At 35.0% G+C, this 27,781-nt stretch overlaps 1 protein-coding gene across 2 annotated transcripts; it reads left to right on the top strand.

Annotated features, from left to right (window-relative positions):
- The first annotated feature begins 990 nt into the window (after positions 1 to 990).
- On the top strand, positions 991 to 26,151 carry LOC106882613 (septin-2). Of its 2 annotated transcripts, none has more exons than XM_014933353.3 (11): positions 991 to 1,149; positions 13,104 to 13,236; positions 14,437 to 14,550; positions 15,904 to 15,985; positions 17,615 to 17,755; positions 18,391 to 18,508; positions 19,050 to 19,139; positions 21,635 to 21,731; positions 24,401 to 24,557; positions 25,242 to 25,374; positions 25,973 to 26,151. In XM_014933353.3, the coding sequence occupies exons 1-11, from the start codon at positions 1,126 to 1,128 to the stop codon at positions 26,138 to 26,140; spliced, it is 1,257 nt and encodes a 418-aa protein (XP_014788839.1). In that variant the 5' UTR covers positions 991 to 1,125; the 3' UTR covers positions 26,141 to 26,151. The 2 variants fall into 2 exon arrangements, with proteins under 2 accessions (XP_014788839.1, XP_089221125.1); XM_089364999.1 differs by lacking the exon at positions 991 to 1,149 and adding an exon at positions 12,312 to 12,437.
- The last annotated feature ends 1,630 nt before the right edge of the window (positions 26,152 to 27,781 follow it).

The following is a 27,781-nucleotide window of genomic DNA, read 5'->3' as shown; positions in this document are numbered from 1 at the left end:
GGTGATATCATGTATCCATATATGTATACGTGAGTCTGTGTATATATATATATAATTTATATTATTACACACACACATATACATATATATACATATGTTGCTGTGTGGTAAGTAGCTTGCTTATCGACCACATGATTCTGGGTTCAGTCCCACTATGTGGCACCTCTGCCTTATGTCTTCTAGTATAGCCTTGGGCCGACCAAAGCCTTGTGAGTGGATTTGGTAGATGGAAACTGAAAGAACCGATAGAATAAGTACTAGACTTACAAAGAATAAGTCCTGGGGTCGATTTGCTCGACTAAAGGCGGTGCTCCAGCATGGCTGCAATCAAATGACTGAAACAAGTAAAAGACATATATACACACACATATACATTTCTATACACACACACACACATATATAATGTGCGTGCTTGAATCTTTGAGAGGAATCTATAGTGTTTTTCCCTTCAAGTCCGGCTTGAAGTTTTTTTTTTTTCGCTAGACAATAGCGTCATCCAAGTTTCCGTTTACTTTTGACATTTAACTCGTTTGTTTCTCAGTGTATGTCTCACTGTATATGTGTGTGTGTGTGTGAGAGAGAGAGAGAGAGAGAGAGAGAGAGAGAGAGAGAGAGAGAGAGAGATGATGCATGTGCACGAGAGAAAATCTATTCAATATATGTACTAATTTTTTGCTCCTTTTCCCTTTATTGTGACGTTCCTTAATATATATGTATTCACACGGAAAAAAATAAAACTCGCAGCTTTGTCGTTGTACCAGCTAGAAATAGCAGCCAAATTTCCAGAAATTAAACCCTACCTTTTTGTGTAAAGGAAGGATACATTGGCAAATGTAGGATTCCGCACCCCTAGAATAAGAAGTAATGTCGTGTATCAGAGATGATTTGAGGTTAAACAACGCTAAGCACAGTTAATTCCCATGAATCTACCTTGACGTTCCAGATTGGAGTGCGCAGACGCACGCACCACTCTTCTCTATTCTGATTGGTTACGACATTCTGCTCTATTCTGATTGGTTACGACCATTCTACTGGTGGTGTGAGCCTTACATTTCATCACAGATCTCCAGTGCTCCCCAAAGGCGACGTACTGTACCTTCTCGTTTTAATATCACTTGCCGCACCATGACAGCTGTAGAGACTCTAATGGTAAGGCTATCTAGCAACCTTTCTACACACGTATTCATTATATTCATATGTATGTACAGACATTCATTATATATGTACACTTTTGATATAAGCTATTAATATATATTTTGTTTTATATGTAAACATAATAACCATAATGTATATTTGACTGTTCATGTATATATTTTTGTCTATCGTTTACTTTATAATAATTCATCAGAAATATTCCAGCTGTGACCTCACCGGTTCTTCCTTTTTGGAGGCAGTGTGCATCACTTTAAGATAGATAGCGGGAGGAGGTGTAATTGACAGTTATTTCTAGTAGTTCAAGTGACCGCGTTGAGTATTCCTAGTTGTTTTCCTGTTTACTCTGGAGATGGTCTATCTTCTAAAGTGTTGTAAGAGCTTAAATAACATTTCTGAGAATTAGCTATGCATATTTTAATGTTGTGCAAGTATATATTTCTAGATTTCCAGCTGTATCCGTATCTATATCCTTTTGTCAATTCTATCGACGTTTCTAAGTAAATATTTCTTCAATCTATATTTCTGTCATCTCTTTCTTTCTCCCATCCCCTTTTACTATATATTCGTATGACGATCTTCCTTATATTTCGAACCTTCTACATCAATATTTCTCCACCCACCCATCCATCCATTCGTTTCTTTATCTTTCTATCTCTTTTTATCTACTCTCCCTCTCTCTCTTATATATATATATATATATATATATATATATATATATATATATATATATATATCTCCATCCTAAATGCCACTCTGTAGCCATTCATATTACCTCCTCATCCGTCTGTCTGTGTGTCATTACTTGCTCGCCCCTGTCATGCACACAATTTCCTGACAGTCTCTCTCTCGACCTTATGACATTACTAAACTGTACAAAAAAGGAAACTAGAAACTTACGGGGGCGTGATACTTTTCAAGTTAAGTGGATACGCAAAGAAGCATAAGTATACATTTGAAATTATAAAAGAAGAGATAGATGAGCAATATACATATGATGGACAGAAATGCAGACTGAAAGATATTGCTAATACTTAAAAAAATTTTTTTTTTTTAATTCTTCATTTTCAACCGAGCACACATGGCTGCATACTTTCAACCAAATATCTGTACCACAACCATCAACACCACCCCCCAACCGACATTCCAGCGTGAGACCAGTTAATTGCGGCAGACTAAAGTGGGATACAGGAAGTTCTAAAAAGACTACATAATTCACTTGCTACTAGGTTGGCGATAATATGAGGAATGTGTGTGTATATATATATATATATATATATATATACAGTTAATGTTGACATTATTACCTGGTAACGAAATCGAAAAAAAAAAATAGTGCAACGGGTGTAAAAAAAGGTGTAGGAAACGAATCTGAAAACAAAAATGCCCGGAAAGCAACGGGTGGTGGGGGGGGGGAGACTTAGGAAAATTCACAAGTATCAAGTTTTTCCCTCATAACTTTCAGGAAAATGGGTTTTTTTTAAATGAAATTTTATAAATGCCTTTTAAACGGCATACATTACGATTATAACGAAATTTGTGGGGAAAATCTTTTCCGAAAGGGTGGGGAGAGGACTTCGGAAAATTCACAAGATCCGATGTTTTTCCCTCGTAACTTTAAGGATAATGCATATCTTTTAATGAAATTGTATATAAATACCTTTTCAACGTCATGCATTACGGATGCCTAATGTGTCGCAAACCCCTTATTTTTTGTTCGGAAAAAAGGTGGGGGGTCCCCAGTAAATGCGTTCTTGAAGGTGAGATGCGAAACTGCCTTAGCCACTTTTCTTTACCCATATTTTAAGATAACATTTTGCAGAAATACGTTTTCTAGAGTGTAGATTACATTGGATTGAAAATTTAAACAAGTTTGAAAAGAATAAAAAGTGAAAATTCTGAAGTTATAAAAATTAATGGTAACGAAGTCTGAACAGGAGAGAGAAAGAATGATATAAAATCTTTATAAAAACCACGTTAGTGTTTGTGTGTGTGAAACAAGTAAAATTATAATATCAAAACAAAATATCTTTTACATACCTCTTAAAAATCACTGGATATATTAATCCCAGATTGCAGTTTGTGGCATATTAGGTCACCGTAATTCATTCATCGAAAAAAAGAAAAGCATTTTCCAATAATTCCGGTTTCTCCTCGCCCTTTTTTTTCTGAACTAAAATAAGGGGTTTGCGACACATTAGACATCCGCAACGCATGCCTTTTGAAAGGTATTTATAGACAATTTCATTAAAAGATATGCATTATCCTTAAAGTTACGAGGGAAAAACATCGGATCTTGTGAATTTTCCGAAGCCCCCCCCCCCGTTGCTTTCGACGCATTTTTGTTTTCATATTCGTTTCCTACACCCGCTGCATTATTTTCATTTTCGATTTCGTTTCCCGGTAATAATGTAAACATTAACCATATATATATATATATATATATATTGTCAGTATCTAACATCGCCTATATATTAATGTTATATAATGTTAATATTTATTATGTAAGGCATACCCACGCACACTTATACAGGTATGCCTATAATGTGTATTATATAATGTATACCTATAATATATATATCGTCATCATTTAACGTCCGCTTTCCATGCTAGCATGGGTTGGACGATTTTACTGGGGACTGGCGAACCAGATGGCTACACTAGACTCCAATCTGATCTGGTAGAGTTTCTACAGCTGGATGCCCTTCCTAACACCAACCACTCCGAGAGTGTAGTAACATTCGGATATTTATTTGCAATAAAACAATGTTCAAAGAAACTTGCTTTGCTTTGCAGCCGTGTGATTTAGGGTTCGGTCCTACTGTGTGGCACCTTCTACTATGGCTCTGGGTCAACCAATGCATTGTAAGTTTGGTAGACAGAAATTACATGGAAGCTTGTTGTATATAAATAATGGACTTATTGTATTCAGTGCTCAGGTGGTCTACAAGTTATCAGAAAAAGTAACCAAAACTGCATGAACAGTACATGGAACAACACACAGAAAGTGAATTGTGAATAAGTCTTCAAAAAGCAAAAGAAATGGCAGGGGGGAGTAGGTGAACTGTTGGCAAATTTCAATCCAAAGTTAAAATCATGACCAGTTAAAAATTGGACAAAGGGACGTCTTTTAATTTTCCTTGATCTGCTAGAAATAGCAGCCAAATCTTCAAATTACATCTTATTAGGTGTGGCTGTGTGGTAAGAAGCTTGCTTCTCAACCACATGGTCCTGGCTTTAGTCCCACTGCATGGCACCCTGGGCAAATGTCTTCTGCTATAGCCTTGGACTGACCAAATCCTTGTGACTGGATTTGGTAGATGGAAACTGAAAGAAGCCCATTGTATGTGTGTGTGGTTTGAGTCTTTGTGTCTGTTTGTTTGCCACCACCACCATTCAACAACCAGTGTTGGTGTGTTTACATCTCTTTGACTTAGCAGTTCTGCAAAAGAGATTGATAGAATAAGTACCAGGCCTTATAAAATAAGTCCTGGGGTTGATTTGTTCAACTAAAACTCTTCAAGGCAATGCCCCAGCATGGCTGCAGTCAAAAGGGACTGAAACAAGTAAAAGATAAAAGGCAGAAAGACATTGACTAATGTATTCTTAGATACACTATACTTGAAAAATAAAATGTCTGATGGTCACAGCTAGAATGGACTTTGATCACAAGGGTTGCTTGGTTAGAACTAAGTATCAGCAAATCAAATGCCTATTTCAAGTGAAGTGCTGCAACCATATGCTGGAAGTTTTAAAATCTGTTGCCAGCCTTATTGAAAGAATGCTAGTCTACTCAATATGTCATGTTTCCACAAAACAACAACAACAGGATGAATACTCACCAAGGAAAGGGACACATGGCGGATTTATTGATCGCAATTTTTCTATGTATTTTTTGAAGTGGTCAGAATTCAATTCTATAGATATGCCTATAATGTGCATTATATAATGTATACATATATAGATACTGTATTATACATTATATAATGGGTGCGTGTGTGTGTGTGTATACATATATATCTCGTTCATGTATACCTTTTATTTGGTTCAGTCATTAGACTGCGGAGCCATGCTGGGGACACCGCCTTGAAAGGTTTAGTTGAACAAATCGATCTCTGTACGTATTCTGAACTGCTAAGTTATGTGGACAGGAACAAACCTACACCAGTCATCGAGGTGGGAGGGGCAAACACTCACACGTGCATATACAACAGGCTTCCACCAAATTCATTCACAAGGCATAATCAACCCAGGGCTACAGTAGAAGATATTTGCCCAAGATACCACATAATGGGGCTGAACCTGAAACGACGTGGTTGCAAAGCGAGCTTTTTACCACACGGTTAAATACTAAATCTAATAATATAGCTTTACTATCTTTTAAATTATTCTCTATTCCAAGCTGTGTAGTGTACTTTGATAAGGATAGGATGATGTTTAATTTCTCTATCTGAAAAATCTTAGTCGATCAAATGTGGGATCACAAGTATGGCTGTATGGGTAAGAAGCTTGCTTTCCAACCTCATGGTCTCGGGTTCGGTCCTTTTGTGTAGCACCTTGAGTAATTATCTTCTGCTCTAACCTTGGGCTGATTAAAGCCTTGTGAATGAATTTGGCAGGCAGAATTTCCATTGTTGTATATATGTGTGTGTCAAAGTGCTTGTGCTTCCTTTGACAGATTGAAGGAAAAACTGCATTGCAGTGTCTGGGAATTTGCTAATGTCTCCAAAACATGCATAAGCTGATTAAATAATTCACCTTCTCTTGTGTTTTTCCATACTTTGTAGTCTTATATTAAATTTATTCAGTGTTTGAACTTTACATTTACAAATTACAGGCAGTGGAAAGTAATTTTATAGCCTACATGGATTACAATGGCTTTCACTTGACAATCACTTAGCCAAGTTTGATTCCTACAGAGTAATTATAAAGTATTCACCTGAATGTTTAATCCCTTTTTCCGCGCGCGCGCGCGTGTGTGTGTGTGTGTGTGTGCGCGCGCATAAACACACACACACACACATACACATATATATATATATATATATATGATAGATTGCTAACCACTACACACATTTTTTTTCTCCCCTTGTCTCTTTCTGAGTTCCTTTCTGTGGAAGAGCATAGGCTCGAAACGTTAAAGACTTTTTCAATTCCCGAACATTATACTAATACATCTGTTTGTTTTCTACACCACTTGTCTTCGTCTATTGTTTTTTTGTGAATTCTCCATATATATATATGGGAGAATATACAAATAATAACAGACGAGGACAGGTGGTGTAAATAACAAAAGTATATATTAGTATGACGCATATACATATATATATGTGTGTGTGTGTGTGTGTGTGTGTGCACACACACTATCACCACCATCATCATTTGACATTCGTGTTCAGTGCTGGCATGGGTAAGATGGTGATGTTTTCACATAATCCAACAAGTCCAAGAACTGCATTCTGCTCCAATATCTATCTGCTTTGACATGATTACTATGGATGGATGCCTTTCCTAGTATCATTCATTTTAAAGTGTGTACTGGCTGCTATTTTTTTGAGGGTGCAGTACAAGTGAAATTGCCATGCAGCTTGTAAGAGTACATGGCAAAATGAGAGACAGAGATAGGGAAGGAGTGAAAAGGAGAACATAATGAACAAATATTAAGGAATAAGTAAAGAACAAAGAGGTGATGACTATAGAAATTGTGTAGGGTTCATTGTTGACTAATGATATATCTCGGGATTGCTGGGTGGCTCGACAAAAGTGGTGACTCATTGGAAAAGGGGAGTGTTTGAAAAGACACAATAGGAATAAACAAAATAACATATATATATATATATATATATATATATATATATATATATATAAAAACATTAATTTTATGCATAAAATGTTATGAATATGTTCATATGTATTATATAAATATAGCATACACAATATAATATGCAAATAGATTATATGAAAGAGTTAATATATATAATATTGCTATATACATGGGTGTGCACGTTAGTCTTTGTGAATTTATTTTACATATATAATACACACACACACGTATATATGTGTGTATATATATGTATGAAATGTATTATATATATATATATATATAGTTGTGTGTATAAATGTCAAAATGTTTAAAATATACATAATGCCTATGGCATAAATGTGTTCTACTCTTTGTATAAGCCTAAATCCCTTGACTACTGAAGATAAGATTGGACGATTATTGTGCTGATGATATCGATTGAGACAGAAACACATGTCCACAAGTGTCCTCTTATCTCCAGACAAGTTCTTTTTCTTCACAGTGTGTTAGTTTTGAAGAATTTCTTGAATCTTGAGATTATCTCCACTACTCAAGTTGTGTTCATGTTGTCATTTGGTAATTATGATATATCCCCTAGAGGTGAAGATAATTTTAATAATCAAAGATTTATGTTGTATGTTATTTGATATCGTTATCTGTGTGTCTGTGTATAAATATGTGCATGCACATGTATTTGCGGATGTGTGTATATATGCATTCATATATGTCTGTATAGATACGTGTGTATGAGATGCATTCAAAAAGTATCCAGCTTTATTTTTTTCTCCCACAAAAACTAATGATGCTTGGGCAAAATCCTTTGGGTGAGAGGCAACACTACCCTTCCTACGCATGTGTGAAAATGTTGGCGCTGTTATGCCTTGAGTACAGAATAGTAGTGCACTCTCGTTAGATTTTCGTTTTCACTCAAGATGGACCGAACACATCAAGTAAAGACCATAAACCCATGTCTCTTCTCCAGTAATGATGGCTTTTATGAAGGCTGGGTGGTTAGCACAGTCTAGCATCTCCTGAGTGATTTCCACTCTTCACATGCACAAATCTTCCATTAAAATGGAATCCACTGATGCTGTTCTTATTCCCACTTCATGACCAATTTTCTAGATTGTTACACAATGGGCTTCCATGACTATTGGTCAAACCTTCTCAATTGGCTTCTTGTTGCAGCTTGTGGATGGCCCTGCCTCCCTTTCCACTGAGATGTGACCATGTTTGTAGCAGTTGTATCACTCCTTGATCTGAGTTTTGCTTGTGGCATCATTGCTAAAGGCCTGCTGAATCTTCTGGTTGGTTTGAGCTTAAGTACCACCAAGCTTTTGGCAAAACTTGATGCAATATCTTTACTCAATGCATTTGGTGAAACAAAAATCTAATGATTGTGCTCTACATATTTGTACTCTAGACATAAGGGCTGGGAACTGACACAGCCTACTGGTGTGAAAACTTTCTTGCATGCACAGGAAGGGTGGTGCCCTCTCCCATCCAAAGGATTTTGCCCACATGGCAGAAGTTTTGGCAGGGAAAAATAGTTGAATATTTTTTTAACACACTTTGTATTCATGTGTGTGTGTATACGGGTTATTTCAAAAACTTCGATATCATTTGAGATGTAAATATCACAGAAACTACATAGTCAAAGCAAATGAAACTAAACAGACTTAATGTTGAGCAACATCAGATTTATTCCTCCAAATTTGAATGAGAAATTCAAAGGTATGTGGCTTCCATGAACAATTTCATATTGCCGATCACATTTCCCTCAAAGAAAAACAGGCCATGAAGATGCTTCTTGGAGATGGCGCAGAACACATTCACTTTTGGTGAGTCCCTCTCATGCTCAACTGTGCATGGAGATTTTTCGCCCCAAATGCAAACATTATGCTTGTTGACTTTGCCATTCGTATGAAATGTGGCCTCATCACTGAAAACAAGATGTTCCTTGAACTCAGCTTCTTCAAGTTTCTTTTGCATATCAACACAATTGTTTGTGCTTTCGCTTGTCATCTGCCATTATGGTCTGAACAAGCTGAAGGTTGTAGGGTTTCATTAGCAAGCCTTTCCTCAGGACGTGCCAAACTGTTGTTGGAGGAATCTGGGTTTCCAGACTTGTTCTTCTTATGGACTTCTTGGGACTTTGCAAGAGTTTTTGGCGAACCTGCTTGACCATCTCTTTCAATGTTAGTGGTTGTCCAGATGTCTTCAGATATTAGTGGTCGTCCAGATCTCTTCCGATGTTAGTGGTTGCCCTGCACAGACAACCTTTCTCTTTGAATTTTTTGTGCCATGTCCAAATCTGCATTGCTGTGGGTGACTTTTCAAAGAACTCTCACAAATGCACGCTGCACAGTCTTGTTCGACTGTGTTTGAGCATATTCCAACACACAAAATGCCTTTCTCTTCCAGTGAATGCCATTTCTATAACTGAAAAGATAAACATATCAAACATTGGCAAGACTTGCCCCCACCACCACACTTTCTTTAAGTTTTCCTTTTTACCCCCCCCCCCCCCCCTTCAGCTACGTGGAATACGAATCTGCAAAAAAATTGACATTTATAAATTACCATCAAGTTTTCAAAATATGTGGAAAAATACGGAGATTATGATTTTGAAAAAATTTTCCAAAATTTAAAGAATTTTTTTCTAAATATGCCGAAAAATACGGACGTTATGATTCGGACAAAAATTTCAAAACATTCCTGCACTTACGGTTTTAGGGTTAGTGTTGGGGAAAAAAGTCAAAATTGAAGTTGGGGGAGGGGGGATTTGACAATGCCGATTTTTGGCAATTTTCCCGGATCTTTTTTAAAACGGGGGCCACATTTTTCATTAACGAAACTCTTTGAAACTTGGAACACTTGTAGAATGTGTCATATAAAACATCTTTTTCTCTTAGTCTTCTTAAAAAAAAAGAAATCCCTAAGTTATTCCATGTTAAAGTTGTCGTATTTCTGTAATTTCAACCAATCACTGACGTCCATTCAGCCGATATACATTAAGTGCCGACTACATAAACAAACGATTCTGAAACAATTCTATCGGTGATAGGGTTAGGGTAAAACAGCAAATTTAAAAAGAAAGCAAATAAAACGAAGAAAAAAAAAAGAAAATGAAAAAAGCAAATAAAACGAATCTATGGCGTAATCAGCCAAAGGAGTAAGTATAAACAACTGAATACTTGTCAGTGATTGGTTGAAATTATCGAAATAAGACAATTTCTTACATGAAATAAATTCGAATACAAAAATATTTTTCTGTTCTATAACACAAAATAGATAAGTATACGAAGTTTGAAAGTCTTTCGGTACTAAAAACACTACGTAAAACATTAATGAAAAATGTGACCCCTTTTTAAAAAAGATCCATAGCCGAAAACGGATTTTTTTTTGGGGGGGGGGGAGGCGCAGGAGTGGCTGTGTGGTAAGTAGCTTGCTTACCAACCACATGGTTCCGGGTTCAGTCCCACTGCGTGGCATCTTGGGCAAGTGTCTTCTACTATAGCCTCGGGCCGACCAAAGCCTTGTGAGTGGATTTGGTAGACGGAAACTGAAAGAAGCCCGTCGTATATATGCATATATATATATGTATGTGTTTGCGTGTCTGTATTTATCCCCCCACCATTGCTTGACAACCGATGGTGGTGTGTTTACGTCCCAGTAACTTAGCGGTTCGGTAAAAGAGACCGATAGAATAAGTACTAGGCTTCCAAAGAATAAGTCCTGGGGTCGATTTGCTCGACTAAAGGCGGTGCTCCAGCATGGCCGCAGTCAAATGACTGAAACAAGTAAAAGAGTAAAGAGTAAATTTGGGAGAAAATGGGTGGGGGGAGTCTTTCCCAAACATTAAACATAAAATTTTGACCTGTTTCTACGCGTGCTGTTAACATTTGAACAAGAACTGGCAATGTTATTAGATTGCAAAATATTAAATTGATATATACAGGGTGTCTTGAGACACCCTGTATATATCTTCTATCTAATATATAAAACAGAGATGTGTGTGTATTTGCTTTTCACGTGAAAACGGCTTCACTAATTACTTCCATACTTGCGATACATGAATAATTTGACGGTGGAGATGGAGTATATGTAATCTGGGTATACCCCCCCCCTTAAAATTTTTTTTTCTTTTTTACGGAATCCCACGTTTTAGGCTATGGAGATTCCGATTCTGAAAAAAGATTTTCAAAAATCTCAATTTCAAAATTTCGATCCCCCCCCCCCGGTTTTTATATAGATCCACAGGGTAAACCTAACCCTAACTCAAACCCTAACCGTAACCCTAACCCTAGTTTTGTGAGATTTGGCTGTTATTTCTAGCATGTAAATAGCCTGCTTGGTGGGGGGGGGGTTGAAATTTTTCAAAAATTTTTTTTTCAGAATCGGAATCTCCATAGCCTAAAACGTGGGATTCCGTAAAAAAATTAATAAATAAGCGGGGGAAAGGTTCAGATTACATATAGTCCATCTCTACCAATTTGACTTCAGACATATAGTAGGGTCTTCATTTGATTTAAAAACAAAAGAAACAAAATATTGCATTATATTTATGATTCATTTCTTTAAAAATGTTTCTCAATGTCGACTTCCAGTATTGACGTAAAAATGGCGAGGTCTCTCACTCGCTATTTTAATGTTTGCTGTTTGTAAACAACTACGATAAATTACTGAAAGAAATATTTACGAAGTTCAAAAAATTAGATATTTGGTACAACATAGTTTTTATCGTGCTTTTATTTAAACGATTTTTTCATTCTATGTTTATCTCATTCATTGTTCGCAATATTTCTCTCCCCCTCTCTCGCACACTTACACAAACCAGGTTTGATTTCGTTCCCAAATCGCATACTTAGTTAATTTCGGTAAAGATTAATTTTCTTCTGCACGTCCTGTTCAGCTCTATGTATTTGTAGTTAGTCATTGTCATGTATGCGTAAAAACATAGAAAAAAAAAAGATGTATGCATATGTATCTATGTGTGTCTGAGAGACAGAGAGAGTGATGTCTAAATGGCACTCTCTCTTCTCTCTCACACACACACACACGCATGCATATGTACAGGAAAGACATGCTTATGTATGTATGTATACATGACAACACAATCCTTAACTCGCTCTTGCGCTCTCACACGCACATGTCAATTGTTTGATACTGTATGTGTGTGTGTGTGTATACGTGCGTGCGGCGTTCCACAATCGCCAGAAAAAAAGCAGAGGATTTTCTTTCTTGTTGCTCCTAGTGGCACAGGCAATACATTTGTAACATTGCTTGGTCCTTTTCGGTTATCTCACTCCATTAAAAAATTGCCAATAAAAAACTGGGTTATCTCCCCACTAACAAATTGAGTTTATGTGGCGTCATGACATTGGATAAGAGATCCTTTTGATTCAATACTTCAACAGATTGTTGACGTTTGTCCTCCTCAGTAGGCATGGTTTGATTTGTTATAAAAATGCTCTCCAAGGTAACAAATAAGAATTGCAGTTGCTATATCATTGTCTGGCTTTGCTGCTATCATTCGCCCAGGCAATTCTTGCTCCAAAAAATGAGACAGTAGCAATGATTATGCATATATATATATATATGTGTGTGTGTATATATGTATATACATGTGTGTATATTTACACATTTGTGTGTAATAGAAATTTCTAAATTGGTCTTTAGCTTTTGACAAGAACTCTTAATTGTTGTATGCTCTCTAAAAAGAAAATTTTTGAAGTCAAATTGTAAGATGTAATGATATTTGTAAAACAATGCTTTATTCTTTGCACTGTTTTAGACTTTTTAATCTGTTTTTATAATGCAATATGTCAATACATACACATGTGTGTATGTATGTGTGTGTATATATATATATATAATATACACACACACACCTCCTCACAATGCTACCTTTTAATATTCAAAATATATGTAATACATTTATAATTTTGTATCTGTTTCTCTTTTCCTTTCTTTTGTCATTCTTCACAACTCAAATATGATCACTCTATATCACCCAGGACGCAATGCACACAACCTCATGACTATACAATCATTCCACACATACCATTACAAAACTACATAACACAATCATTCCATCATGTTTTCCATCAATGTTTAAAATTTCCCATTCCCCTCTCTTAAACAGCCGGCAATTGATGCCCACTTATCCCAGCTACGCAATCTACACCTGAACGGACATGTTGGCTTTGACAGTCTCCCTGACCAACTGGTGAAAGAATCTGTTGCTCAAGGATTTTGTTTCAATATCTTGTGTCTGGGTATGTACTTCTTTCCTTTATTTTGTGTGTGTGTGTGTGTGTGTGTATAAAATTATAGGCTCAATCATATTTTGTCCCATGTTCAGTAAGTATTTTTTATCTTAGCTTCAAATGTACCCAGTTCTGCTGTCTGTTGAGTTAAACTGGGCAGAAAGAAACTGCTTGGAAGCTTACCAGCCTGTTTTGTTATACATTGTATCAGGCCGATTCTCTCAGAATTATATTATTGATACATGTACTTATGGAATGCTTTGCAACATGCTGCACACTAATTGAATAAGTAGACTGTTCTGTTTGAGTAAATAGTTGGTGCATTTGATTGAAACCAACGGTGGACAAAATTCATTGTGGCATTTCATCCATCTTTATGCTCTAATGTCAACGTTGCCTTTCATTCTTTTGGGGGTTGATGGAATAAGTACTGGTTGAACACTGGGATCAATGTAATCCAAGTAGCCCCAACCCATAAAATTTCAGGCTTTGTGCCTAAAGTAAATGTTTATTATTATTAAAGGTGGTGAGTAGCGTGGTATTTTGCCTGTCGCTCTGTTCTGTGTTCAAATTCCACCAGTTGACTTTACCTTTCATCCTTTCAGGGTCAATAAAATAAGTACCTGTTTGGCACTGGGGTCGATGTAATCGACTCATGCCTCCCCCCAAAATGCTACCCTTGTGGAAAAATTTGAAATTATTGTTATTATTATTAAACTTTGCCTTTCATCCTTTTAGTGTTGATAAATTAAGTTCCAACGAAATACTGGGGTTGATATAATTGATTCACCCCTTCTCTGCAAATTTTGGGCCTTGTACCGATAGTGGAAAGGACTATTATTATATATGGTGCATCAGCATGGCCACAGCTCTAAGCTGAAACTATAAACAGCAACAACAGATAGATAGACTTATGTGATGGTTTATTGAGTGTAATCAGAGGTGCTTCATGGTAATTGTCAGTTTTCATTACATCTGTATCTGCTATACTTTTTAAGGTGTTATTCCTTGCATGGATTCCGTTCAGTTGCTGAAACTAGTACAGAGAGGGGTGTATGTGTTTGTAGGTTTTACTTATATGTGTGTGTAGTGATTTTTATATATATATATATATATATATATATGTGTATGCATATTTATTCATCTAATAAATGTCTCTCTAGATGTAATATGTATATGCATCATTTTATTTTATTTTTTGTTTTACAGGTGAAACAGGAATTGGGAAGTCTACCCTGATGGACACCTTGTTCAACACAAGTTTTGACTCTACTCAAAGCACCCATGACCTTCCTGGAGTCAAGCTGAAGTCTAATACCTATGGTGCGTATTATTGAACATGTAAATTATGTGTGTGTGTGATTATACACACACACACACACATATATTATATTAACAGATTTCCTATATATAATAATTGGATATGCAGAATTGTTAATATTGAAAAGAAATGACTTGAATATTTAGTTATGGCATTTTACATTCTGAGTTCAAATACCTTTGCATTTGATTTTGTTTTCCATTCTTCCAACATTGATAAATAAATGGCTGGTGTATACTGAGATCAGTATAACCAAAAGTTCTTTCTTTATCCTTTTGTTACTATATTTCTAACGAAAATACATCTCTTACATGTTTTTAATTAAATTATAAAATGATCATGAATTTAGGCTGGTTTCATAAAACGACTCTTTTTTACTTTGTCAACATTTTGTGATTTTTAGAATGCAATTCAAAAAAGAGTTTTCAACAAAATATAAAATCATTTAAATTTTGTTTAAACATCTGCATAGAAAATAAGTTAGCTAATATTCAACAAAATTTTGATATTGAAGAATTGTGCATATAACTGAAATTTAGAAAATGAAATAAGCCATCAACTAAATGAATTAAATTCATACTCATACATATATACACACAAACTTATAATAATGATTCATAATACAAATTAATTAAAATTTGTCATACACCTTACAGGGTAAATTTGAAATAAGCATTATAAATCAAATTATACACCCACACACAATATTCCTTAAAATACTTGGATTTTTTCTTTCTTGTTTATGTTCTGTATAATTCATTTCTGCAGTAATCACTTCAGACAAAAGGAAAAAAATAAAATATATAATCTAATGGTCTTGTTTAATTGGAAGGACTGTGGCTAGATTTAGTCTCTTCCTAAAAGTAACTAAGAAAAACAGTTTTCAGATTCATTCTACAATCATGTACAAATTCATTTGTTTTGTTCATTTTCTTATTGTTACCAGAATTGTTCTCAGAATCATTTCACTTTCAGAAATTGAAATATCTGATTCAAAATCACAAGTAGTTTTGTATGTTCTTCATACATTTTACTAGAAAATCAAAATGAAGAAAAATCTGGAAAAAAATTTCCTCCAATTTGCAGAGCTCAGATATTACTTAAACTCAACTGTGAAATCATGTGTTTTCACAAATGTATTAATGAAATTTGCACTGAAATTCTTATTTAAATATGAATTGGTCATTTTAGGTGGTTCTATAATGTGGGACAAGATTTTCATGCAGTTTCAGGTGGGTTGGTAACAAAAAGGTTGAATTTATTTTTTAGAATCATAATTTTTTCATTTAAAAAATTGTAATTCATTCTCTATATTCTTAACTCCATTATATTGCTTATTTGTTCTTTATTTTCAGAACTTCAGGAGAGCAACGTGAGACTGAAGCTGACTGTTGTGGACACAGTTGGGTTTGGGGACCAAATCAATAAGGAAGACAGGTGAGCTGCAATCCCTTTGATAAATCTGCTCAGTCAGGGTTGATTTGAGGTTAAGCAGTTCTACAAAACAGTGTCTAGCAAATGACTGGTATATAACACATTGTGAATTTAGATTTTCTCTAATCATATAGTATGAAAATCTAATTCTCTCTTTCTAGCCTATTCCTACACAACCTTCACACATACACCACAATAAAATATACACAACATCTTCCATAATTTTTCTGGAGATGGCTGCAAAACTACTCCAACCTGCATCAGTCACATACAAACATGGCTCCACAACTGTAGGCTTAACATGGCAGCTACCCAATTTTTTAAAACATTAGCTGTATCTACTATAGCAAACTATCAGACATAACATTGTACACACAGAAGACATAAATACTAATTCTTTATATAACATATAACATTGACAATATTGTAAAGAAAACAAAACACAACCATCTTTGGAGCACTCACAGTCATAACATTTGATTAACAGAAAGCAACAACACTTGTGTACAAACAATACATTAAATAAAAAAATGCACATCACGTCAACAGTTACTGCTTACAAACTACACCTACATAACATAGCAAAATGAAAATGAAAGTTCAGCTGGTCAATCTAGGAGCACAGTTTATTACCCAACAAATTAAACCCTTACACTCTGCATACCGTCCAAAATCACCACTCTAAAACCACTATCAATCTTCTGTAGCCCAGACAAACAAAAAAAGTACTTGCATACATAAATTGTATCAGTATCACTACTGTCATCTGTCTAACACATTTAGATGTACACCATCTTTAATATGTGTAGAACAGCTAGTGTCATGCTTTGATCACATTCACTTTGCTACTGCAGCCATCATCAAAATCTATATGCATATGGAAATAAACTAGACAGCAGAGAAAATATATTTCTGCATCATATATAGTAAATCACTGTCAGAATTTCCAAAATTATCCTCAATAGATGTAAGCACTCTGTATCTAGAACAGTAGCTATATCGTGACTATTATGTATATTTTGTTGTGGTATGTGAAGGTTATATATGTATTGGTTAGAAAGAGAAAATGAGATTCTCATGGTACTAAATTTGAGAAAATCTACATCGACTTGACGATTTGCTAGTTACTAGTGAATTGTCTGCATGCCATGTGTCAGCTCTCTCAGAACTAATTTGGGGCACAACTTCATTAACTTCCATTCCATTTCCTTAAAATCCATATTCACTCCTTTAAATTCTGCTGTTCACTCTTTCTTTCTCTTTGATTAACATTTTATTACTTAAATTGAGATTATTATTTTAAAGTATCAGTAAAGCATAGCTATGTGGTTGAAAAGTTCACTTCCCAACTCTGGTTTTAGGTTCAGTCCTACTTGATGGCTCTTTGGACAAGTGTCTTCTACTGGAGCCATGGGTTGATCAATGCCTTGTGAATTGATTTGCTAAGCAGAAACTGAAAGAAACCTGTCATGTGTTCACCTAATTGTACCTACTTTTGTCTTGTATGTCTCCATTTAAAGTTGCAACTCTCTTTTTCTAATATGCACTCAATCTTTTGCTGCTATTTGATTATAATTATTATCACTTAAGCATTTAACTTCTGATTTTCATTCTACTCACTCTTACTTTCAGCTGGAAACCAATTGTTGACTACACTGATGCCCAGTTTGAGTCATATCTCCAAGAGGAGCTGAAAATCAAGCGTTCACTTGATACTTACCATGACTCAAGGATTCACCTCTGCCTCTACTTCATTGCCCCAACTGGGCATTCGTAAGTTTTGATAGTTTGTTATAAATGTGTATATGTGGGTTTATAAATATGCATTATATATATATCTGAAGTTAGTGCAGGTATATATACACGTGTGGTGTATGTGCGCATGCATGTGTGCGCGCATGTGTTTGGGCACAAGCAAAGCCAGGTGTGAAGAAGCATGCCTCACAATTATGAGGTCCCTGGTTTGATCAATTCAGTGTGAGATTTTTGGCAAGTGTCTTCTACTATAATCTTGGTCTGACTAGAGCTGTGTGAGTGGATTCGGTAGGCAGAAACTGATAGCCTGTTGGTGCATGTCTCCTTGTCTTGGCATCATGTGATGTATCTAAGCTGTAATACTCCTACAAATGATGGTGTTCATTTCCAGTTTTCTGTGGAAAACCTGCTTGGCTATGGGGAAATATAACCTTGCTCAGAAATAGATAAAGTTTGTTAAGAGGAAGAACATCAAATGTGCCCAATCAAATTCTGTCTGACCCATGCTATCATGGAGAAGTGGACATTAAAATGATGATGATGATGATATACATCTTTGTGTGTGTGTGTGCATATCTTTCTGTATAACTAATGCATTACTAATTATTGAACAAACTACTAAAATAAATCTTATATATTTTTTTTGTCTTTAGACTGAAAGCTCTGGATCTAGTCACTATGAAACAACTGGATAACAAGGTGAACATAATTCCTGTCATAGCAAAGGCTGATACAATTACCAAGGTTGAGCTTCATAAGTTCAAATCCAAGGTAGGATTCTCTGCTACTACTGTCTTTTTTTTTTTTTTTTTGTGGGATTTTTGGTTTTTGTTCTATTTGTGTATATATGTGCCTGTATAAGTGTGAACACATGAAATCATTTAGTTCCCATTTTAAGTATTTAATAACAAGTTGACTCAGCTCTACATTACTTAAATTTTGTATATACAGTATATGTTTACATCTTGAGATTTACTAAGACACTGAAAAGAATTTATAAGATATTTAATAATGGCTTCATTGCCTCCAGTGAATGCTTTAGAGGTTAAGTTGTTGTTTATGTATATGTAATGGGTGGGGTGTATATAAAAATACATATGTGGACGTTATAAACTTCTGAGAAAATGGGAAGTAATCTTTGTTTAGGAATTGTAGTTCTTGAAGCTCATTACTTACAGCTATAAAGAATAGTATGTAAATATTGTGTTGCAAAATTTACACACACAAATATATACGTATATTTATGTGTATATGTATGTATGAATACACACATACATGAATTGACACTCAATCATACTCCCAATATTCTCAGATCATGATTGAACTGCGTAACAACGGGGTTCAAATTTACCAGTTTCCAGTAGATGATGAAACTGTGAAGGAGATGAATGCTGCCATGAACGTAAGTACAATTTTGGATTTCATTAAAATTCCATCACAAGAATGAATTTAATTTATTTTGCCCTGTGTTTTCTAAGTGTTTTTTTAAATATATTTTCTAAGACTCTCAGGAGGTTCAGTAATATTTTTTTTATCTTTGTCTTTCAAATTGAACATTTTGTTAAGCAATTTGTGTGTGCATATGTGTATAAATTTATGCATATATATGTATGTATATATTTACATATGTGTGCAGATATGTATGTATGTAAACGTACATATTTCAATTTTGGGGCAGCAATACATGTAGTGATAAAGAAATGACATAAGTTATGATGAATGCCAATTTGTCTGGTCTTTACCCATCATAACTTTAGCTGTTCTTAATATCATGTCAGCATCTCAAAACACTCAGATGTTTCTGGTTTTTCTAACACTGTTGTAAATACAGAGATAATGAAATTATCAACACTTTAGCATCATGCATAAAATTGGCAATTAGCAAAACAATATACCTCAAGATGCTGTCGGTGTTTGCTCCTGGGATTCATTGATTGACTTAGCAAAGCTTAGTTGTTTTGGAAACTGAAGTCTTCTAAATGAAAAGGATATATCTGTTGGCATGAGTGGAATTTGAGGTATAGTTACATCCTCCCCTTTGGTGCAGCTAGTGAGAATACAAATTATACAGCAGTGTTATTTGTGACTTTTTGGAGCTGATGTCTGTATGGTGGTTGTCCCAAATGTACCAATGAATTTCAAAATTCTGCAGATTAGTGAACTGTTTCTTCCTAATCAAATTAATCGATACTGTTGTGTCTCTTGATCAATTTAAAGATCTGCCTTTTTTGCAAAGGGAAAGGATAAGCAAAAAAGTTAAAATTCAGTGAAATCAAACAGGTATAATTCACATACGTAAAAACTACACCCACAGATTCACAGATATGAATTATCATCGTAATAATCATTTAATGTTTGTTTGCCAAGCTGGCACATGTTGGCTCGTTTGACAAATTGGAAGACTGCATTGTGCTTCAGTGTTTCTGTGGAAAACCTGCCTGGCTATGGGGAAATATAATCTTGCTCAGAAATAGATAAAGTTTGTTAACAGGAAGAGCATCAAATGTGCCCTATCAAATTCTGTCTGACCCATGCTATCATGGAGAAGTGGACATTAAAACGATGATGATGATATACATCTTCCTAATGCCAACCACTTTGCAATGTAACTGTTTGTTTGGTTTTAAGTGGTGCTGGCACTACTGAAATCACATTGCAATCTACAAGGAAAGAGATGAAAATACTAAGAAATGGAGAGTAAAGGCAGTATGGGAAAGTAATACAGTAGATCCATAGGTAAAGACAAGTGTGTGACATGATCTAAAGTTATTTTAAGAAAATATGTACAAAATCATTTGGTTGATTACTTAAAGAACTGATCTTTTTTTCATAACCCTTTGTAGGGTATAAAATTGACTCCTATAAAAATTTAACAAGAGGCTGTTAGGATGTCTGATTTTTTTTTAATATGTAAAGTGGCAATATTTTATCTTAACCATTGATGTAGGTAGGAGCAGATTCAATAATGAACTAATCAATATTGTCAGTTTGTTAAAATTTCAGATGTATTTATTGAGTGTTGATATGGTTCTTTTGTTGTTTTATTTAAACATATGTTCTAAGTATATAGATTTACAACTATTCTCAATGACACCAATGTAGCACTTTCAGTTGTTGTTACTGGTGGAGACCTTAGTGCAGTATACAACACTCTTCTGAAAGTATTTGATGTTTAGGAAGCATATATTTCTTTGGCAGCTATTGTATTGAGGAAATGAAACATGGAGACAGGACCAATTTCTTCCTGTCAATCCTGATTAATGAAGAACCATAACTCACTGTAAAGTTATTTCTATTAAAAATTTTATGGAATTTATGCCAGATATATTGCTAAGAGTGCTATTGGGGAATGTAATTGACACTACCTATAAAAGCATTTTTCCTTAGTCTTATTGTAAAATTCAGTAATACAGTTGTTTCTTTATTAGAAGATATTCTGAAAATACTCTTACTAATATTTATAGATAATTTTTCAGAATGACAGGGGAATGATTCAAGTTTCATTCAGCTTTCTATAATAGTTTAAATCACCTGAAGCTTGATTAAATATAATACTAAAAAGCTGACTATTACAATAATCTTAAACTCAAAACTTTCTGAAAGTGTTTTATCATTGTAATTTTTGTTATACTTATTATTAACATCTCATTTTCAACACCTTCATGTACGTTTCCACTGTACAACCTAGTGCACCTTTGGATGCCCGAAGAGTGTGCAGCATTGTTTTTAGAACCTGGAGAATTGCATTTATATGCTACATCCATTTTTTTTTTTCTAGTGTTGTGTTTTGTCTGAAAGTTGTGCAGAATGTGCATTGTGAGTTCTGTTATCTTCATGGGTACTAATTGTTTCATATGTGTTATTATTATTAATATTATTTAATACAACTCATTACAGGGTCATCTGCCTTTTGCTGTTGTCGGTAGTAATGATGAAGTCAAGGTTGGCAACAAGATGGTGAAGGCTAGGCAATATCCCTGGGGTACTGTTCAAGGTAAGAGTGTATCTAGGCATCAGTGTCTGAATATACATGTATGTGTATGTGCACACAAATATATAATAGATAACAAGCTCAAAAGAATGTTATCAGGTCACTTAAAATAAAGAACCCAAAGTTAGAAATCTGTGTCAAAAGTTTAATTCATAACCGAGTTAAACTTGTGTGTGTGTGTATGCCATGAATGTGTATGTGTATATATGTGCAGATCAGCCTGATAATTGTTTTAACATCCATTTTTCCCTGCTTGCATGGGTCAAATGGAGTTATTTGGGTAGATTTTATACAGCTGGATGCCCTTCCTCTTGCCAACTCTCACCTGTTTCCAAGCAAGGTAATATTTCCCCATGACCAGACATGTTCTTACAGAAAATTGGAAATGAATGACACTTCTTGTATGACAGTGACGCTATCACATGATATCAAGTCAAGGTAGTGCAATCATACTTACTCATGTGCACATCAGGCTTCTTTCAGTTTCTGTCTACCACAAGACTTTGGTAAGCCCAGAGCTATAGTTGAAGATACTCGCCCAAGGTGCCATACAGTGGGACTGAACCCAAAATAATGGCTAGGAAACACCCTTCTTAACCACACAGCCATGCCTGCACATATATATTTGTATTTATGTTTATATGTGCACACAAATATATATTTACAAATATGTGTGTATTAGTCACTTGCTAAGGTGGGTTATTTTCATTGGCCAATCTGCAGGATAAAAACACAAAAACCTGTTAGGGGTCACATGAACTCAAGAGTTCCCAGCTATCCAACAACTGAGGGGAAACTCCTAGTCTTTGTTTAGACCTCTCTCTAGAAGAAAATCTTTGATGTAACACCTGTGATTTTGTTTGCATCCAGTGATGTAATCTACAATCTGGGAAAATGCATGCGTTGTTTGGAAGGCTTTTCCCTATGCAAGGCTATTTCTCACTTTAAAAACCTTCAGGAATAGTCAGTGCTTGATTTAAAAAATCTCTATTTTGTATTGCATTCTATGGGTACAGTAGGCCAAAAACAAAGGCAAAATACTCAATGAAAATTCCATGATGGAAGGAAAGCTTGTGTCAGCATGAGTGGTAACCCTCAGAACTTCTGCTGTAAGTGGTACCCATCATTACCACATCTATAATAGTGTAGGTCACTAGCAGGACTGAAAAGCCACATCTTTGTTGCTTTAAGAGAATAATCAAGCAATGGTTAGCTCCAAGTCAAGTTGCAGTGTGTGGCAAGAATGGATGAGGATAGCTGTGTGAAAAAGTGCCACACCCTAGTAGTTGAGGGAATCTGGAGAAGAGGTAGACCCAGGAAGACCTGGAATGAGGTGGTGAAGCACGACCTTCGGACTTTAAGCCTCACCAAGGCAATGACCAGTGACTGGGACCTTTGGAAATATGCAGTACGTGAGAAGACCCGGCAAGGCAAGTGAGAGCATAATCTGTGACCTCTGCCAGAAGTGTAGCCAACTCACTTATTCGTATCTTTACTTCATTGGACACTAAACTCTGCTTGCAAAGACCTGTTGAGGCAAGTGAATTGAAATCGAAATCGAACCAAATTCAACGACTGGCACCCATGCCAACCTCTCCTTCATTGGACACTAAACTCTGCTTGTGAAGACATGTTGGGGCAAGTGAAATCGAAATTGTAATTGAACCATTTTCGATGACCGGCACCTGTGCCAGTGGAGCACTAACAGCACTGTCTGAGCGTGATCATTGCCAGAGCAGCTGTCTGGCTTCCATGCTAGTGGCACGTAAAAAATGCCATTTTGAGCGTGGCCATTGCCAGTACCGCGCGACTGGCCCTCGTGCTGGTGGCACGTAAAAGCACCCACTACACTCTCGGAGTGGTTGGCGTTAGGAAGGGCATCCAGCTGTAGAAACTCTGCCAGATCAGATTGGAGCCTGGTACAGCCATCTGGTTCGCCAGTCCTCAGTCAAATCGTCCAACCCATGCTAGCATGGAAAGCGGATGTTAAACGATGATGATATATATATATGTATATACATACTGGCATGGATTGAATGGTTTGATAGGATCCAGCTAGTTGCTTTAAATTCCAATGTTAGCTTCAGCATGATTATGGCTGGAGACTTCTTCATGCCACCAGCACTAGCAAGTTTGCTAAGTAACTTGCAAGGCAGGAAAAAATCCCTCCGCTAAGTATATGTATCCACACACACGTATACACACATATATACATCCACATATATAAATGCACATGCATACATATATACAACTTACAAACCAATGCATGCACGTGATAGAAGGGAACCCCCCTCACCAAATATTGTTTTTTTTATACACAAAGAAGGAAGAGGTTCATAATGAGTTGCCACAGGAGAATGTACAGGTGATTCAAAAACCATTGTAGCAGAGCAGGTAGAAGGGTAGGGAAAAGGGTTTAGAAAGACACATGCTGTAAAGTAGGAGAAACAAATCTACATATAGTATACATGACCACTGCCATTAGATAAGATGAGAGAGGCAAAAGAAGTAACATATTTGTAACAAAACAGTAAACAAAGCTGATTGTAAATTCACAAGCTTGCTTGAAACAAAATGAGCAAATTTAAAGGAAAATACCTCCACATACACATAAACACATACTACATGTATACACACATACAATAATTATGTAAACTTTATCTTACCATCAGTGGAGAATGAAAACCATTGTGACTTTGTGAAACTCAGAGAGATGCTGATACGAACCAATATGGAGGATCTACGTGAGACAACCCATCGTACGCACTATGAGCTCTACCGCAGGCACAAGCTCCAAGCTATGGGCTTTTCTGATAATGAATCTAAGAGGTATGTACAGTAGCTACAATGTTCTTTCTGGAGGCATGGAAGGTTTAATAAAGGCAGAAGTAGTTGGAATTGTCTTGTTTAACTGAATCTTTTGACATTCTTTGAAGTGTCATATAGTTCTATGTTTTTGTTGCAATGAGAATCCAAGAAGTCACTACTGTAATTTTATTGTAGTGCCTTCAGAATTTAACAATCTGTAATTTTAGCAAGTTGGTTGTAGTCAATGAGTCAACAACTTCTATGTTTGTATATACTTGTATACATACCTAGGTACAGGCCTGGTTGTGTGGATATGCCGTTCCACTTCATAACCATGTGGTTTACTGTTCTATTTCTCAGCCTGGACACATGACTTCTACTCTAACCTCGGGCTTATCAATACTTTATGAGTGGAATTGGTAAACAGAAACTCCCTGTAGTAGTTATGTGTATGTCCATAAATGTTTTGATATAATTCAAACAAAAATGGGGAGGTCATGTTCAAGATTTAATATTTCATCCTGTAATTGGCATTTTATGAGGACAAATAGAATGAAATATCTGTTACTTGGAAAGTAGACATTAAACCAATAATATGTATATGTGTGCATATTCATGTTTGTTTTTTTGTGTATGTGCACATATGCACACACATGCCTCAATAAATATATATACACAGATCTATATGTATACAAATCTTTTTAGCTTGTCTGAAACATATGAACTGAAGCGTCAACAGCACATGAATGAATTGCAGAAGAAAGAAGAGGAGATGCGTCAGACATTTGTCATTCGTGTTAAAGAGAAGGAAGCTGAACTTAAAGACGCTGAGAAGGAGGTTAGAGCAACTGTATTTATGTACATATCACAGACGAAGTGTGTGTGTGTGTGTGTGTGTGTGTGTGTGTGTGTGTGTGTAGTTCTATGTTATTACAATATATATATTTGTGTGTATGTATGTGTGCATATGAGTATGTTTATATACAAATTTGTTTATATATACATGTGTATGTGTCCAGTTAACACTACCCCTTCTACAGCTCACATCTCCTGATCCACATGAATTATTACAACATGAATGAACACTCACAACATATATACTCTCTCTTTCTTCTTCTCACTCACATCCATACTACATAAATATTGAATCAAAAAAATCTGACAAGCAAGTATGACCTAGAGTAGAGAGGTCATGTTACTGAAGAGGTCACAAATAGTATAAGCAAACAAAACTGACTAGCTAACTGAATGATTAATCAAGCAATTGTGTAATTAATTGATCAAATAGTTAACCAATTAGCAAACAATAAAGAAGTGAAATAAAACCAGTGCTTGTGTTTATTATACTGGACCCTTCTCAGATGCAACAAAATATATTTATTGAGATGTATGTATTATTGTGTGCACATACTCATGCATATCTAACTCTTCCACAGCTCCATGCACGTTTTGAAGCTCTCAAGAAACAACATGCTGAAGACAAGAAGAAGCTTGATGAAAGCAAACGAAAGCTGGAAGAAGAATCAAACTTGTTCACTCAGCGCAAGGTTACAATGCAAACCCAAGCACAGCAGTCAACCATGGGTAAAGGCAAGAAGAAGTAAACAAAAAGAAACCTGTGCTTGATTGATGGAAGCGGTTGGTGGGAGGCAAGTATGTGTGTGTGTGTGTGTGTGCATACATGCATACATATATTTATATATAAAAAATGCATGTAAGTACACATATTTACATGGTTTTTGTATACAATGGTGTGTGTATATATATATATATATATATATATATTTATGTATATAAATTCACACAACCACACACACACTTCATATTGCTGTGAAGACAGTAAAATCTGCTGACAATATAGTCAAAACACAAATATGCATTCAAAATCTCTTTCCCTTTCTCTCTGAAACATGCACAGAACATGAACTTATATATATATATATATATATATATATATATATATATATATATACATACATGGGGGAGATAGTTGTTTAGCAGCAGTCAGAGGTTTGATACAGAACTGTCTTACTAAACCTCTATAATGAAGTGTTAGTGTTTATGTGTGTATATATATTTGTGCGCATACACATTTTTACAAACATAACCCACACATACACACATACATGTATGTGTATGGAAACATGTAAATGCATATACAGGTCTTTCGTTTAACTTGGTTTTTTTGTAAGCCTTTTATATACATCCAAACTCATTCGTGAGTACATCTTGGGGAATACAAAAAGATGTTTTCTTTCAATAAATATCTTTTACATTTATTTGCAATATTTTTAAAGTATTTTGTGTCATTGCATGAAAAGGATGAAGCATGTTTTCCTTTTTTCTTTTTACATAATACACACAAAAGCATATATATAATATACAACTACCTGTATATGCACATAGGTATATATACGCAATATTTTAGGGGCCAAAAATCAAAAATTGTTAAAGATCTGTCAAAGAGGTATTTGTTATCCATGTAATAACACTAGGTGGTTTTATAGTAGATTCCTCTACTCCACTACAAATATATAATCATTCATTATTTGTGTAATTTGTATTTCATTTGCTCTCTATATTTAAGTAGATGCTGTATTTTGTAAAAGATGTATTTAAATATATACACACATATGTCATATATATATATATATATATATATATATATATATATATATACACAAGTGTGTGTTGTGTGCAAGTGGATGTTTCTGCATGTCTTTAGATATTAAAATATACAAGCATATATAAATGTAGAAATAGATGTAAGAATATAAAGATACATACATTGATATTTATATACTTGTACTTTCTGTGTATATATATTTATACATATATGCACATGCATAAGTATATTGATACAAGGATACAATGTTTATACAAATATTTGCATTTCATATATATATATATATATATATATATATATATATACTATTTATGTAATTCAGATGTGTTTGTAAATGTATTTTGAATTCAATAAAACATTTTTTTATATCTTTTTACTATATTTTTGTTCTTGTTTTCCTTTATATGCATGTGTATGTATGTGTTTATATCTGTATAGATAGATTAAATGTCTTTAAAAATTTTTTTGAAAAGCAAAATATTGTGAATTATAAGAAAGAAGATAGTATAAACCACTGACATAACTTTTGTTTCAATATTTTGGGGGTTAAAATCCATTCTTCAAGAAATCTTCAGAAATTTGGTATTATGAGCTTGCTTTACTGCTCTGTAATGTGTGT

Source organism: Octopus bimaculoides, chromosome Z, assembly GCF_046866305.1.
Source record: "Octopus bimaculoides isolate indiv1 chromosome Z, ASM4686630v1, whole genome shotgun sequence".
Taxonomy (NCBI): Eukaryota; Metazoa; Mollusca; class Cephalopoda; order Octopoda; family Octopodidae; genus Octopus; species Octopus bimaculoides.
This window is presented reverse-complemented; position numbering and strand designations above follow the sequence as displayed.